Source organism: Anabrus simplex, chromosome 8 (genome assembly GCF_040414725.1).
Source record: "Anabrus simplex isolate iqAnaSimp1 chromosome 8, ASM4041472v1, whole genome shotgun sequence".
Taxonomy (NCBI): domain Eukaryota; kingdom Metazoa; phylum Arthropoda; class Insecta; order Orthoptera; family Tettigoniidae; genus Anabrus; species Anabrus simplex.
Window position 1 is genome coordinate 95,964,859 of NC_090272.1, and position 16,008 is coordinate 95,980,866.

General features: G+C 39.8%; 1 protein-coding gene across 1 annotated transcript in view; it reads right to left on the reverse strand.

Moving 5' to 3' along the window:
• Pen (Pendulin) overlaps positions 1 to 15,257 on the reverse strand; it is an 83,495-nt gene extending 68,238 nt beyond the window's left edge. The window contains exons 1-3 of the mRNA XM_067152381.2: positions 15,118 to 15,257; positions 11,929 to 12,002; positions 11,640 to 11,808 (exon numbers count right to left, since the gene is read on the reverse strand). Coding sequence (XP_067008482.1) covers positions 11,640 to 11,808; positions 11,929 to 11,997 — 238 coding nt within the window. The 5' untranslated portion in view covers positions 11,998 to 12,002; positions 15,118 to 15,257. The remainder of the gene's footprint in view (positions 1 to 11,639; positions 11,809 to 11,928; positions 12,003 to 15,117) is intronic.
• Between the last annotated feature and the right edge of the window lie 751 nt (positions 15,258 to 16,008).

Below are 16,008 nucleotides of genomic sequence, written 5' to 3' on the forward strand. Positions count from 1 at the left end.
AAGAATTTTAGCGAGTAAAGGCTCGATACCTGAAGAGAATTTCCCGCAGACTAAAAGATTGAGGCCAGGGTATGAGCTTACTAGGGAGACCACCATAATAGAGGATCTGAGATGCGGGCTCATACTTCTAGCTAAAACCAGCTTCAAAAAACGTATACAAGATCTGCATGAGAAGAAAAACATACCAGAGGACTGCTACGCAAGACAGGACCTGGATAGAAGCTAATCATGATATGCGACACGCTGCAACAAATTATTTCACAGAGCAAATGACGAATGTGTGTGTGAGTTATGCTTGGAATTCTGTGATAGATACCACATAAAATGCAGGAATAGGCAGAAATGCATCATAGTCTATAGCAAAAGAAAGTAATGTAAATGTAATGATTTTCTGCACGGCATGTGTGCGTTTTCAATAATTAACATTGTGTACATATTGTCAAGACATTAACTCTCTTCATAGTGTATGTGCTGCGGGTCAGTATATATCCAAAAATATCACGCAGGAGATTTTGTACCGGTAACGATGATATTCCCATGCTTAGTGAAAATTCCGGAAATCACAGCAGTCTGTTCATGAACAAGGAAACATTGACATATTGTTAAAATATCCATCTGTACTTTTCACAGAAAATAGATTTTTTTCCTCTTCTCTCAACACAAACAAGGTACAAACATAGCGATGCACATGGAAATCACCAGGCAGGGTCAGAAGATTTAAGATGGATTACATATACTGAAACAAAGGCATAAAAATCTGATAAATTGAGTGAACTCTTCAGGAGCCAAAGTGGATAGTGACCACAATCTGGTATTGGTAAAACGAAAATCTTAAGTGCAAGAGTTGAAAATGTCTAAACGAAAGAAAGGAAACAAGGGATAGTAAAAGTAGGAAGCCAAATTCTAGAAGAGGAAACTAAAAGCCTAGAAACCACAGATGATAGAAATTCACTTAAAGAAGAAAATCTGAAAATAAGAGATGGAAATAAAGCTGAGGAACCAAATTACAGACAAATGCAGAGAAGGAGAAATGGACATTACTGAAGAAATGTGGGAAGATGAGGTATACATAATTTTTTTTAGAAGCCATGTAATATCAGTCAATACACACCTGGAAATATGGAAAATGGATATACTTCACCCGGTTACGAAAATAAGACTGGCGAAGGTCGTCAATACTATCGGCCGATTAGCAACTTGTGCATATTTTCACAAGCTAGGTCTTATGGTGACGATGGGACAGGAAAGGGCTAGGAGTAGGAAGAAAACAGCTGCGCCCTTAAGGTACAGCCCCAGCATCTGCCTAGTGTAAAAATGGGAAATCACGGAAAACCATCTTCAGGGCTGCCGACAGTGGGGTTCAAACCTACTATCTCCCGAATACTGGATACTAGCCGCACACAAGCGACTGCAGCTATCGAGCTTGGCTTTAGAATTCAAAGTTCACCAGCAGATAACCAACTACCTTACTCAACACTATCTCCTCGATATCCACCAGTCCAGCTTTAGACTCAGACACAGCACTTGCAGTATATTAACAGACGTGAGTAATGACAGGCAAGCTATGGACAACAACCGACAGTTCTAGCATTATTGGACTTTAGTAAACTTTTCGACACTAAGATAATATTACTTGTAACTAATCTCATGATATTCTCGCACCCATGGGTAACTAAGGTAGATATCTAGCTCGAATTATTACGATTATTATTTTACGATCGTGATTATTATTTCTTGATGTATGGCTGTGAAGTGTTACATCACGAACGTATTTGTATTATGATACAATCGCGTTGTGAGGTTATGCCACCAAGTATTAGTATTATCTTTTACGTAGTTGAATGATCGTATTGTGCATGAGGTTATGTCATGTACATAGACGTTTATATCAGTTCAGTTAATGTAAATACCTGTAAAAAATATTAAAATTTATTCTTACCTGTATATATAAATTGTAATCCACAGTTGTGAAAAACACTAACTTCCAGAATGGTATAGACACTAGAACGATTGAAAATATTCTGTACACTATTTCCTTGTATTGGACACTGGAATACTCAAGAAGGTAGTTTCTTTGTAATGTACTTTCTAGACGCCTGCCAAGACACGTAAACACAGCCCATGTACAGTCTTTTCCAGCGCAAGAGAACCATTATTCTAGGCGTCAATCGTCTCAACTTTACTTGAGCCCAGACCTTAATGTCAAAAGATCTATAGGGATGATCAAATAAAGCATCGTGAATGTCAAATGAGTTGCAGATTTTTCAGCAGGGTTTTCAAGAAAGAATTTCCGAAGTTGAAATTTCATCCCTTAATGATATTGCTAATCTTCGACAGTTTTTTTTGCTTCTCTTGTAAAACTGCAGTTTTGGACTAAAGTGCTTTCCCATGTCAGCCCCTCAATTAACATTATTAGAGTTTAATTAACCTTGTCCATTTTCCTTCAGATCAGTTTTAATGTAGCCTGGTCCACATGACTATTCTTGTTACAATGTTTACTTAACCATTCAGCATTATTGCACTGTTATAAGGGGCATGAAAATATGTTTTTCATTGAGTTGAGGTGACTGGTGTGATGCGTAATACATGACAGGTGTGTATTTCTGCTATATGCAGTTTCCAGATGCATTCAGATAAATGTTCCAAAAACAGCAATGCGTTTACCCAATTGAATTGGACAACATGTCACCCGCACAAGTAGTAACTTAACAATGAACTGTGCGAATGGTTCAGTGTTAATAGGCATTAAGGAATTGAAAGAGTACACTCAGGAGTTTTAGGCCTATAATGGAGTTTGCAAACATAATTGGAGTATTTGCATTTGCTTTCAAAAACTAAGCTAAAAAACTGCATGAACTGACCATCTGGGAGAATTGCTGAAAAATCTTCTGAACACACTTGCTGGCAAGAAAAGTGAAACACCAAGTATTTTGGACAAAATTAAATGTTACAACATTTGAAAGTAAAAATCAAATGTTACAACATTAGTAAAATATGGCAATGTATCATGTGTTAATTAGACCATTTGAGAAGATTCAGCACAATAATTAATAAAGGTTGTAGATCATGACAATCACAATAGTCCAACACTAATCTGGAAGTGTTGAAATTTTGAGCTCTGCACAGTTTTGTACACAGTTAATTTGTCCACTGTTTTCAACACATTTCCATTGCCTAAGTAACGGGTATTACAACATCAAGCCAGATTTGATGAGACATGCTCAGGATGCAATCTCTAATGTTCTCTTGATTCTGCCAGGAACACAGCCGGAAGTTGAGCCAGCGTGTCAGAGAAAACACTCCTATACTGAGAGTCAACTCAAGTCCTAAGCGGTCCCTTTGATGTTAGCCAGACTGTCACTACAGAGGCTTCCAAACTGGTAAATAGCTCCTAAGTTCATTGCTTATTTTGGAAGTCTGGAGCTTCTCTGTTTCTTTAGATATGGTGAACTGACTTAACATAAAAATTTTACCCTGTACAAATATACAGGAAATATAGCTCAAATTGTATGTTAATCGAGTTTGCTACCAACTTATCTTTCATGCATAGGTGGCAGTCAATGGTTATTGTTCTCAGTGGCATTTGTAGCAAAATATAACATTTCATACGAACTTTATATCTAACTGAACTGTGCACTTTGTAAGTTTTCTTCCAGTTCATTGTTAAAACTGATTAATCAGAATAATTTTTACGATGCCAAAGATGGATCAAACAGAACTATTGGCAATAATGGCTGCTAAGTGAGCTACATGTGGGTTTTTCTGATGCAACGCTCGAGTGACATGTAAAATTCCTCAAAGCCAAGAAAAGCGGGGATAAAGTACGAAATCTAAGCAAATAGTTTTGAATGTGTACAGTAGCTTGTGGGATGAGAATCCAGAGTAGATGGGGGGGAAAAAAAATGGTGAAAATGACCGCACACCTGACCAGCGTTTCTATATAGTGACAATTATTAGCTATAAATTGCATTTTTGTTCTGTTTTTAAGTACAATTATAAGAAAGAAATTGACAAAAGGCTCCAACATCAATACAATATATCAAAGTAAATGATATTACATCAGTCTTGGGACTAGTTTCAGCCACTTAGTGGCCATCTTCAGCCAAATAAAAATTAAACAGATTCTATGATAACTAAAACCATACCTGCCAACTTATGGAAATCAAAAATAGAAAGAAAAATCTTAGATTTTATTACATATACTGCACCAGGGACTAAGTGAAAAAAGAAAGAAACGATAAAAGGCATGCATATCTACAGTTACAATGTGAATTGACCATTAAATTTAAAACCTCAAACTAAGAAAACATAATGGTTACAAGTTAATGTACCTAACCATCCTTATTTATGACATACGAATACAGTAGAACCTCGATAATTCAAAATCATGTCTAATTCGAAGAAGCTCTAGTTACCGGAAACGTGAGGTACGGTTTTGCACGTTATTTAGATTGTTTAATTCGAAATACGGATAATTCGCAATTCGAAGAACGCCTGTCCCATTACTGAAATTCAGACTTAATTAAAAACTGCAGTCACAAGCGAGACATCGGGAAGTGTGAACGTGAGAGTGAGCTCAGGAGTGCAAGATTGGAGAAACGCTACAGCAATACAGGCTAAGAATTGGAAAATGGTATCGTGCAAGGTGGTGTTGGAAGAAAGGTGGAGCAGACAGAGGGAGAGAAATTCGTGGTTATAAAGGACTGTTAGATTATGTTGTGTACGATGGTTATTGCGACGTTGCTGGTGGCAGGAGGTATAGAAAAGAACCCGGGTCTAAATCAGGGACCATTTGGTTGGGAGGAACTTGAAGAGATCAAGAGAGTGGTGAAGGAAGCGAGCAGAGAAGAAATAAAGGAAATGATGCAGGAACACCAGGCAACCCAAATGAAAGATGGAAGGGCATTAAAATTTTTTATAAAAAAGGAATTAGAGGGGTAAATAACAAGTTGGCAGAGATAGAAGATGAGGTACGGAGCTTGAAAAAGGTGTTGGTACTGGAAGAGGAATCGACAGCAATGAAGAGAAGTGAGGCTAGCGAGGAACGAATCAGCAAGAATATGCGTTTTGGGTATGGTGTACCAGAGGAAGGAACAGAATCAAAAGTGGAGTTAGTATTGAAAGTGGTGGATATAGTTTCGAATAAAATGAAGATACAACTTCTCTGAAGTGGATATAGATATAGAGTAGGAAGGAACAAGGGACATAGGCCAGTGAAGTTAAGATTAATTTCAACACTGATGGCCAATGTAATTCTGAGGAATGCTGGAAATTTGAAAGGAACATTTATTTGATGGCTGAGACAGAAAGAAGACAGGATGCGGTTGGATATCTTTAAGCGGCATATGTGGCGGGCTAGAGTGCAGGGATTGCAAGCCAAGATAGTGGGGAGGTGTCTGGTAACTTCAGGCAGAAATTGGTCCCAATCGTCGGCACAAGAGGAACTCCTGAGGATAGAAAATTGTGAGGAGGAAAAGAGTTGCAGAAATCGAGAGCAGAGAGACATCAGTGGGGAGAAGGAAGAGAGAAGACAGGACGGCGGTGTCAGCAGTCAGGTGGTGGAGATTGCAGAGACCTTTGTGAGTCAGAACAACCCAGGAATGAGTTAATCAACAAATAGGACACTAGACCGAAGTTAAGTGAGTATAGGTAGTGAAGAGGTGATGGGAGGAAAAAGGAGTCAGTGTAGTGACTCAACCTCCCCGAATAAGAGACATGCAGAAAGATGGGGAGATCGTTGAGTTTAAAAGATCTATGGGGAGGGAAAAATGCCTTTGGCACAGAAAAGGGGAAGGTGTTGGGGGGAGAATGTGGGGGAAGGGGAGAGGGATGGGGAGGAGCCACAAGGAAGAATAACGACAAGGGGGGAAGTGGTGAAACAGAAGTATAGAGAGGGAGGTGGAGGAAATAAATAACGAGAGATGGTTATAAGGGTGCTGAATATTGAGGGGTTGATGGGGAAGTCCGGGAATAGGGAAATTGTGGATTTGGTGAACGATTTTGAAATAACTGCTGAAGTGGAGACATGGTTGGGGAAAGGGGTTGAAATTACATGGGACGGTTATAGAGTAGTTAACGTGTTAAGGAAAAAAATAGGGAAGAGGGGCCGAAACCCAGGGGGCATAGTAGTTCTAATAAGAAATGAGGTAGCTTAATGGGTAGAGATGTTACAAAGTAGGGTAGAGGGGGGTAGTGTAGCCGAGAGTAAAAATGGAAATGGGGCAGCGGAAGCAATTTGTCTGGCCCTGCTTTATAACCATCCGAGTGATTCAGTTTATGCAAAAACTTGACGAACTGATTGAAGAAAAACACAATTACAGGGCTGTAGGTAGAAGATGGGATGATTTTGTTGGGGGATTGGAATGCAAGAGTGAGCAATAGGGTACTGGTGCACAGGAAAGTAAAAGTAGGCAGGGGGCTGCAGAGAAAGAGTAAGGATAATGCTGTAAATAGTTATGGAGAAAGGTTATTAGAGATATGTGCTATAGAACATGGAATGATATGGATAGGGTGCTAGAATTAACCCTTAGCCCTCTTTCTTCTGAACACTGCTGCCTCACAGCTGTGAGCTTGCATCCAGGAGATAGTGTGCTCGAGCCCCACTGTCGGCAACCTGAAGGTGGTTTTCCCATTTTCACACCAGGCAAATGTTGGGGCTGCACCTTAGTTAAGGCCACGGCCGGTTCCTTCCCACTCCCAGGCCTTTCCTATCCCATCGTCGCCATAAAACCTGTGTCGGCACGACGTAAAACAAATTGCAAAAAAATTAACCCCGACCCGGGCTCAGCTCCAGGACACTGTCCTTGAGGCGGTAGAGGTTTACTGTGCGGTAGGCCTACTGCTCAACTGACAAGTGACTGGCCATTGCCATTAAGTTCTTTTCTATCAATACTGCATAATATTATACAATTAGCTTATTGCTTTTATGTACAGGGTTGAGTATGAAGAGACAAATTTTCATAGCGAGTTTCTATGATCGTATGCCCTTCCTGACATTTTAATCAGTGGAAGTAATGAAACAAATGACTTGATGCAATTAACTAAAACCGACTATATTTACTTTATATGTAGGCCTAAGTCATGTTCACTCAAAATCTGAGGGTATCTTATATTGGACCCTCCCCCCTACCCTCACATTTTTTTGGCTGTAAAAGTGGAAGAAAGAGGTATAGGACAAGAGTAAATACAGTAACGGCACTGTTAACACCTTTCAATACGATATTACTTGGCTAGAGTGTATATTTCTGGACTGTGGTTCCTTCCCTTTCTGCAAACCATTATTATTTAGAATGTCATCCAAACAGAACAACAAAGCATTTCGGCCACTATCTTAATTTAAGTACTCAAGAGATCTTTACCTTAGGAGCTGATGGCTTAAGTAGCTGGGATACGCAGGAAATACGATCGGGACGGCATTCTCTCTGTCTCAGCCCGGATAAGTATGTATTATTCACTTAGCCAGGGTTAAGTGCTCTGTACAAATAACACTGAATACCAGGTGTCCAGTTTTTCCTTTGCCCTCGTCCACAGGGTCCGACGGTCTGGGTTCTTAGGGAACCTACGTCATCCACGTTTTAAAACAATGACTTTCTCGCCATGAAATAAAATTAACATGCATGTATGTTCGATATGTACTAGCCTAAGAGCAGAAAACTTTACAGACGAAAAGCAATGCCGGGTTTTCTCTTGCTGTCACTTCTATTGTTACACCCATACACACAACAAAGACCAATGATCAACAACAGTTACGTTACAGTAGGCAACTTGTCACAAGTAACTCACTGGGTGAATACAAACTTACAGTATGACTACACAGCAACTAGCTCTCACTGCTCCCCAGCCGGTTGTGGTGCTGAACATGGCTGCCTCTTTCAAGGAGTGGTCCTGTTTGACCTGGTTAAGGGCCACTCCATTACTCTTCTCACCTCCCTGATTAGCACAGAACTTCCGTTTACCCTCGTGGCGACTTAACCCATGCACGTTCTCTCTTCAAGAAGCTACACTGGTGTAGTCTTGAAGTTATCAAGCTTGTTTTGCCCGAGTCTGTTATGCCTTGGTTTTACTCTTGCTTTTGTTGTTGCAGATTTGTCGCAATTACTGCATATACCTAAATACTCCACCCATATTTGTCCCGGAATTTAGCAGAGAAAAACTTGAGATGGGCCCAATATTTGATACCACTCTGACTCAAACAATGGATCCTGTTACACTACGGTATTGTCTAGCCTTCATCTTTGTTGAGTCAGTAGCACACTAGAAGTGAAGTGTGAACCACGTATTAAGTATAGTTACAAGTTCTCAATCACTTGTTGAAGGATAAAGAAAAGCTGCAGGTAAGTGAAGACTCAGATAACACTGCATGCATTACATTGCTGAGAACTACACATTCCATGATTTCCAGAATCATAAGAAAACTGGAGGTTGTTCAAGAGGACCAGGATCATATGCGTGAAGAGCAACATCGTCAAGAGAGGACTACTTCTAACAGCTTTAAGTCCTCCCAACAGTCACACAAGTTCAAGGGTTCAATTTCAGTGAGAACTTTCGAAGTAGAATGGAAGAAGGCATCTTCAACCCAGAAGACCTGCTAAAGATCCAGAACTCTAAACAGCATCGTACAGCTTATTTGCATTTTGCAAAGGAACACTGCAGCTAGACGGTACAACGGGAGTCTTGATTTGGCTTATGATCACCTGACTGGAGACATGTTACTCGTGGGTGGTTAGGCTGGGAGCATTTGCGGAGTTCCACCCAGACGTGCCATTTGTGCTCAGTGGCAGACCAATTGCGTGGTCCTACTGTGTTAGCAAATATGGATTGCTAACCTGCTAAAGGAGAAATAAATTCTCAGTTTTTTTTTTAAATATGTACAGTAGAACCTTGATTATACGTTCCTAATTAAATCATGTTGTAAAAATCCCGTTCCTCGAAGAAACGATTTCCCGTATCAACCGTTCAGAAATTTCAGTCCCATCAATGCTTAATGCTAGATCACGTGTTTTTCAAGAAACTGTACCTCACGAAAGGACGGCTACGGTATACTTTCGGATCTTGGTGTTAACGTAAAGTCAATGCGGTAATTTGAGGAAGCGGAAAAGCGATCGGCGGTGAACGCGCATAAGGAACCATCTTACTGTAGCATCGCCTTCAAGTTGCATTGTTTAGAGAATCGAAATCATAAAGCAGAGTGTGTCCACAACAATTGGAAGGAAACAGAGCGCATTTCGACAGCTGTACTTGAAGACTGAACGAGTTTAGTCAAATGTCCATACTTGCAAAGCGTCTACATTAGGCTATGTCCAAGGTTAGATTTTTATTTCCGGGTGAATCGTCGAACAGGTTTTCAGCACTTCCCTCGGGACACTGTATAATCACTGAACTTTCAGGCAGGAATCTAAACTGCTCCTTAAGTAACACAAATTTAGCATTTTAATATTATCGTATACGATTTTACGTTATCGAGACCAGAACAGATGTTGCACCTTACATACATATAGCCATGGGAGGTTTTGGGATTGCCTTTTACCGTTTTGGTCCTAATGCAAGACTAGGAATGTCACTTTACTGCGTCAAAATGTTAAAACCGCAGTCGTTTTATTTGCCCACGTTACATGTAAAAACCTATGCATCATTTCGCACTCGTACCGACGTGGACAGCGAGCGTGTTTTCCATCTGAGCTCAAGGTCGCGAATAACTGTAAATTCGGAAATGATATTGTTTCATCTTTCCAATTTAATTTAGTGACGGACATAATTGAATATAATGCATTCGAAAACTTGAGAATCGATGCTTACATTCGAAACAATATTCTCAAGTTCAACATAACCTTTAAAAGTCATTGTAGGCCGTAGGCCTAATTTGCGCGGTACAAGATTTCCGCTAACTGACTACGAACCGTATACCTGTGACCAAATTACAATGGAAGATTTAAAGAAAAAGGGATTTCCTCATCGTGTTGGGCACTTTTGTATCCAATGTGCTTTATTTTATTAGATTAGAGAATTAAAAAATACTTGTGGTCGATTGTTTGGCTTGATGTTATTAGGTTTTTCTAACAGTCTGACCGATCAAAGTTGCTGAAGTGAAAGAAGTTTTCAGAGGAAACCGACAAAGTTTCCCCAGCAAAACAATTTAAAGTTGCGAGAGTTTTAAGTCTCGTACCGGTAATGTTTGAAGCCGGCCCCGCGGTCGAACTTTCCTCCCTCTCACCCGGAGGACCCAGGTTCGATTCCCAGCCAGGTCAGGCATTTTTACCTGGATATGAGGGCTGGTCACCCATTCTATGATTACCTTTAATTGAGGCGCTATTTAATGGCGAGATGGCGACCCCAGTCTAGAGCCAGGAATAACAGCCGAGAGGATTTGTCACACTGACCATGCGTCACCTCTTAATCTGCAGGCGTTCGGACCGAGCAGCAGTCGCTTGGTAGGTGGAAGCCTATTGGCGCTGTAGTTTGCTTTGGTTTAGGGGTGTTAGTAAGATTTTAAGTATACATATTTTCTTTTGTGTTTAGCCAAATTGTTCATGGCTTATTAATTCCCGGATTTTCCTTTTCCCGTGTTGTACTTTTTTTACGGGGGTCCTTCCAAAAATGGAGAATCAAGGTTTCACTGTACTTCCCATATAGATACAATTTCAAAAATGGCTTTCATGGCCACATATAAAAATCATGGGATTTTGCGCAATAGTTCTTGGATGAAGCAGAGATTTACGTTACGGTTTTGCCTGCTCAAAGGCACAATTTGAATCCCATTCGGCCTCTATGAGACCAGCAGGGCAGCCCTTAAAGAATGGGAGATGCAGAGGTGCCAACCTTTGAAGTGGGTTTTCAGTAAAATGCACATTAAAAATTTCTTTTCTTTCTCTCCTACCGTAATACGACTTGACTTCGATACTTCTTAAATGAAAGTGTCCTCTGTTGATCTAACGTGTTTGCCAACACAATCAGGATATTCAATCATTCTCAAGTATTTCGTATGGCATTTTCACGATCTGAACCGTAAGGGTTTCCAGTGTAGATTTAGACCTGTATTCCCTCCGATTAATCCCGGGAGAGTTACTGTCAGGCACATTTAATACTGCAAATACAATATGGCGTAAGGTTTTATAATGGAGAGAAGCTTTTTCAATCACAATGAATTTTCAACGCTCACGGGTAGCAAGAGGAAGTGACGATGGAAGTATCGCTGTCAATTCACAAACATTGAAACTAGGGATGTTGAGCAGTAACTGCCAAAAGGATTCATTTTTCCTGCTTTCCTTTTTTTCTTCAGGTAGAAAATTACTTGCTCTTTATATTGCAACTTTTTTGCAGTAATTTCCCCCCTCGACCGTAATCGCGAGGTGAAATCCGTAATAATTACGGATAATCCGTGATGGTTTGATTGATGCTGCGATTGCTACAAGAGGAGGTAATACACGCTTACAAAGATGATAAAAATCTGTAAACTATAGAAAATAAAATTAAGAACCAACTCCATGGGCTTGCTCAAAAATTCAAACTGTTTACAAGAAATCTTTCATTTTCATAGACCTAAAGGCGTCTTATCACAATATGTTGTTATAAAATTAGATTAGTGTAGATTGGTGGCATTAAAGTGACAAATTTAAAATAGATCAGTGTTTTAAGATGTTTACCTTCAACAATCTCAGGAATAGTCATTGGGATAGGAGCCTGACTATTGTTCTCTTGTAGAGGAGACAATGGTTCACCCAAGTCTGCAATATTCCGTCTCTTGAGGAGCTGCTCATCCTTGCGGGCTTTTCTTAGTTCTGTAGTCACTTCACATCTTCGTCTGCGCATTTCCTGGACAAATTTCAAGAAAATATGAGCAGATGAATATTAAATTTCTCCATTTGCTAATTTATACAAAGCCGATGTGAATTAAAGAACAAAACTTTGGGTATGGAAGGGAAAGTTACTTACATCAGCATTTTTCCCTTTGTTTTTGAAGGCTTGAAGCCTATTCTGAGCATCGTTCTCTTGTGAAGGCATGTTTCCTGAAATAAAAAATTAACCACAGATTAAAATTTCAGAAGTACACTTGTAAAAAAAAAATTTAAAACACCTCAGATTTCATAGAAACACATTAAACAGAAGAAAAACATTTGACCATCAGTCTTACAAGTGAGGGAGCAAGACTTTATACACTATGTTGTCATGAGAACCAGTGTTGCCAACTTAGCAGATTTTCCACTAAATTTGGCGGAATTAGAAGGCTGCCGGCGGAGAAATATATCATTTAGTGGACAGCGGATTTTTTTGGCAGAATTCTAGATTTATTATAGCGGAATTTAGCGTTTTACCCATTTTACGTTTTATTTTAATTGTACTCCAGTCTGTCTCCAAGCTAATCCGTATTTCTTGTCAGGAGCTAGCCGTCACATGAGGAAAACATGTTATATGGATTTGATGTTATGAGAACATGGTATCAAATTTGTAATGCGTGGAGAAAGGGTACTTATCTCTTAGTTGAACGACGACAGATAATGAAACTGTGAGAGAGTAGCATTTATATTTATGCTATGAAGGAAGACCGTTCAATGAACTGGCCTGTTTTGTGTGTGGCCCTTGAGGTAGGGGATTCACCTAGTTTGCACCCGGCACGAAAACGCCTACAAGTTCCAGTTCGCACCTCCATCGCTAACATCACAGCTTCCCTCCAATTCATCATATCCCAACCCTACATTAGCAGTCCCTACTATACCTTCCCACAGAACCTGTAAATTGTAACAGCACTATAGGTTTTTGTAACAACGCTATGTATGTCACTAAGTATGCAACCCTATGTAACTATGTATATGTAAACTCATGTAACAATTCTCAATAAAAAGCACAAGTCCAGAACTACACTCCTTAGCCAAGAGGCCACATCTCCAAACCAAAGCTCCCCCTTTTCATCTTCCAACACCAACAAATCCCCAAACCCCGCCAAATCTCCTGGCCAGAGAGAAGGTGTAACCTTCTAGGTGGCTCATCCCTTTCCTTCGGGAAAGGGGATTAAAACATCCCCCTTGGTCCTTGGTCTAGCTTGCCGGCTCGCAGGCAGGGGGGCTAATCCCAGTGAAACTCACGGACTAGGTGAGTGCAGACTATTATTATTGCTCATTGAGATTGGATTTCTTGGCGGAATTTTAATAGTATTTAGCGGATGCTGAAAATATAAGTTGGCAACGCTGATGAGAACAAGCACATAGAAGTCATGAAGCTAGAGTTAAGGCTGGAATGTCATGGCACCAAAACGTGTGAAGAGAGCTAGGCCAGCAGAGAAGACTGGGGGTACACCAGTGAGCACACACGGCAAGAAATCAAACTTTGCATTCAAAAGTGAAGTTACCAGCTGGGCAGCCTTTTCTGCTGAACTTACACCCCTTCAGTGCAGCTAAAACTAAGCCTATGCGGAAATGTTTAAAGAGGACATACAACTCTATAACACTATCGGAGAGAAAAAAAATGGAAGACTTCCTAGGCCTCGCGACCTAATACGGCTGGGGTTAAAATGAACAAGTGTTAACCAAGGGAGGTCTATCCAGACAGGATAGATGAAAGGGAGGTACCTGGCACAAGTAGAAGCAATACCAGGACTCAGCTAAGGTCCCTGTGGTCACTAACCCATGCTCCCAAGTTCAGATACCCTGGGGCCCCTTTTAGTTGCCACTCACAACAGGCAGGGGATACCATGAGAGTTATTCTACTGCCCACATCCCACAGACTGAAGGGAACCAAGAATAAATTGAAGCAACATCCAATTAGGTCCAGGGCACTGCCATTTATGAATCCACAGCCTAAAGTGACAGGATTAAAGGAGGAATTGAGAAAGTGCAAGGTTATTGTCCGATGCCATGACACTTTCAAACTTTGTGGGCCTCTACAGCACTTTCTTCTGGAGTAGCTGGTAACTAAATGTCTCTTCATTGGTGGGAACATCTTAATCTTCGATATCTCGGCCAATGCTAGTGATCCTTGACAGAAGCAACGGGTAATGGTGCCTGGACCATTACTTTAGGTTATAAAAGTAAATATACTTCTAGGAGCAGGTGGGTTGGTCCCTAGCAAGCGTAATGAACACAATGCTCCACAAGAATCATTTCTAGATAATAGCAGCACTGAAACTAACATGTTAATCCTCACAGGATTGACTATATTTCTACCTAAATACCACCCAATGGCAGACATTGTGGGTCCTTGGCCTTAGCAATGAAGATCTCATTAGCCTAGAAGTCATGATTCACCTTTCAAAATAGTGCGATTTAGCATTTTGTTAAGTGTTATCTTGATTCTGCTGAGCCAAAGACATACACAATAGTACAATCATTAACTGCACCAAGGTGGCATAAGCACTACCAGTGCCTCAGTGCAACCAATTGTATCAATCCCCTTGTCGTTAAATGTCAAAAAGAGGTAGGTAAAAAATTCATACTATTCAGCTGATCCAAGTAGAATCATTTCCAAATAATAAAAGACTCAAGAAAATAAAGCAGATGGCAGTCAAATCGTCAATACACAAAGAAATAGCATATTGTCCACTTAACCTGAAGCTGGATATAACACCTTCCAGAACAGGTGTCAAAGCACATATTCAAATATCCCCTTGTTTCCCACAAGTGGCTCTTTTATTGCAAAGAAAAGATGTGCAACCAATAATCTTTACATTCATATCGATGTCTGCTCTGCTCATAACAGAGGGCATGGCAAGCACTTAAGAACATGCGGCACACCATTCTGATGCCAGAACCGAGAACTTCCCAACCCCTCATTTATTTTCGATGGGGAAGAGGTAGTAACTCGCCGAATACTGCTAGTTACAAGTCAAATGCCCGTTACTGTTAAAAATTCTAAGCCCACAAGTGAAGTTTTAAATAAATTCCAAAAGTGCATTAATGAACTACCCATGGTTAAATTAAATGACTTTTCACACAGAAAGTAATCTCATCTAAATTTCGGAAAATAAACAAAGGACGGAGCGACCGTTGACATATTACAAAGACTGCATGTTTTGTGTTACAAAAACAGCTTAATGAGAAACGATAAATCATGTATTACACAAAGAATATGGTACGGGTAGCAAAATTATCAATAATATCTCATTAACAGTAACAGCAATCCGAAACTCACCTTAACTTCCAACAGCAAGAGAGACAATCGGAGTTAACCAACCCGCAATCAACTAATATGTACAGCGACCTTTCAACAGTTTAACTTATCATCCAATAGCAACGTCCGTCTGCATTCAAGTTTAAATTCTGCTTAGAGAAAACGGTGATTGGCTCATCTCTGAAACAACCAACGACTGTGATTGGACGTTATTCTTCGATATCGCGATTCATCTTTTTTCTTCGAGAAATATTTTGCATATTGGTGTTCTGTGTTTTGCATAGCCAATAAACCGAGCAAACATATTCCCGCTCCATTTACCACAACAAAATTATAATGCTTTTTGCTGTTTAAAGCAGTAAACTATATAAATAATTATCTCCAACTATGGATAAATCGAATTGAATTCTAAAGAATGGGCGAAGTAATTGTATATCCAATTCATATCAATTCACTGCTTCTTGCTGTGTATGTTGGCTATAAGATATTTTTTTCCGTTAGTGATATATACTTGCGTACTTTTAAAAGTTTATTTATTGTTAAAAATTGTCTGCCTCAAGATCTATTTCTCTTAAACTTTCTGCTGAGATTTGTAGATGGTAAAAAATAATTTACAAATTATAGTTGTAGCACTTGTACCAATTTGCTTTCAAATACTTATCAGCAAAGATCAGGCTATGTGTCAAAGAATTTTCAAGATCTTCTGCTGTTTGCTCACATCATTCTCTTTGGTTCACATGGTCGTAACCGGTAATAATTATATTAAATAGAAAGCGCACAATGTGCATGATAATACATACAGTGAACCTTAATATTCGGACACCGTATGGCATGTGGCAAACTGAACATTATATTTGTATTTTTTTTATCATACAGAAAAGAAAGTTTGACAATACAAAACGCCAATGTTTC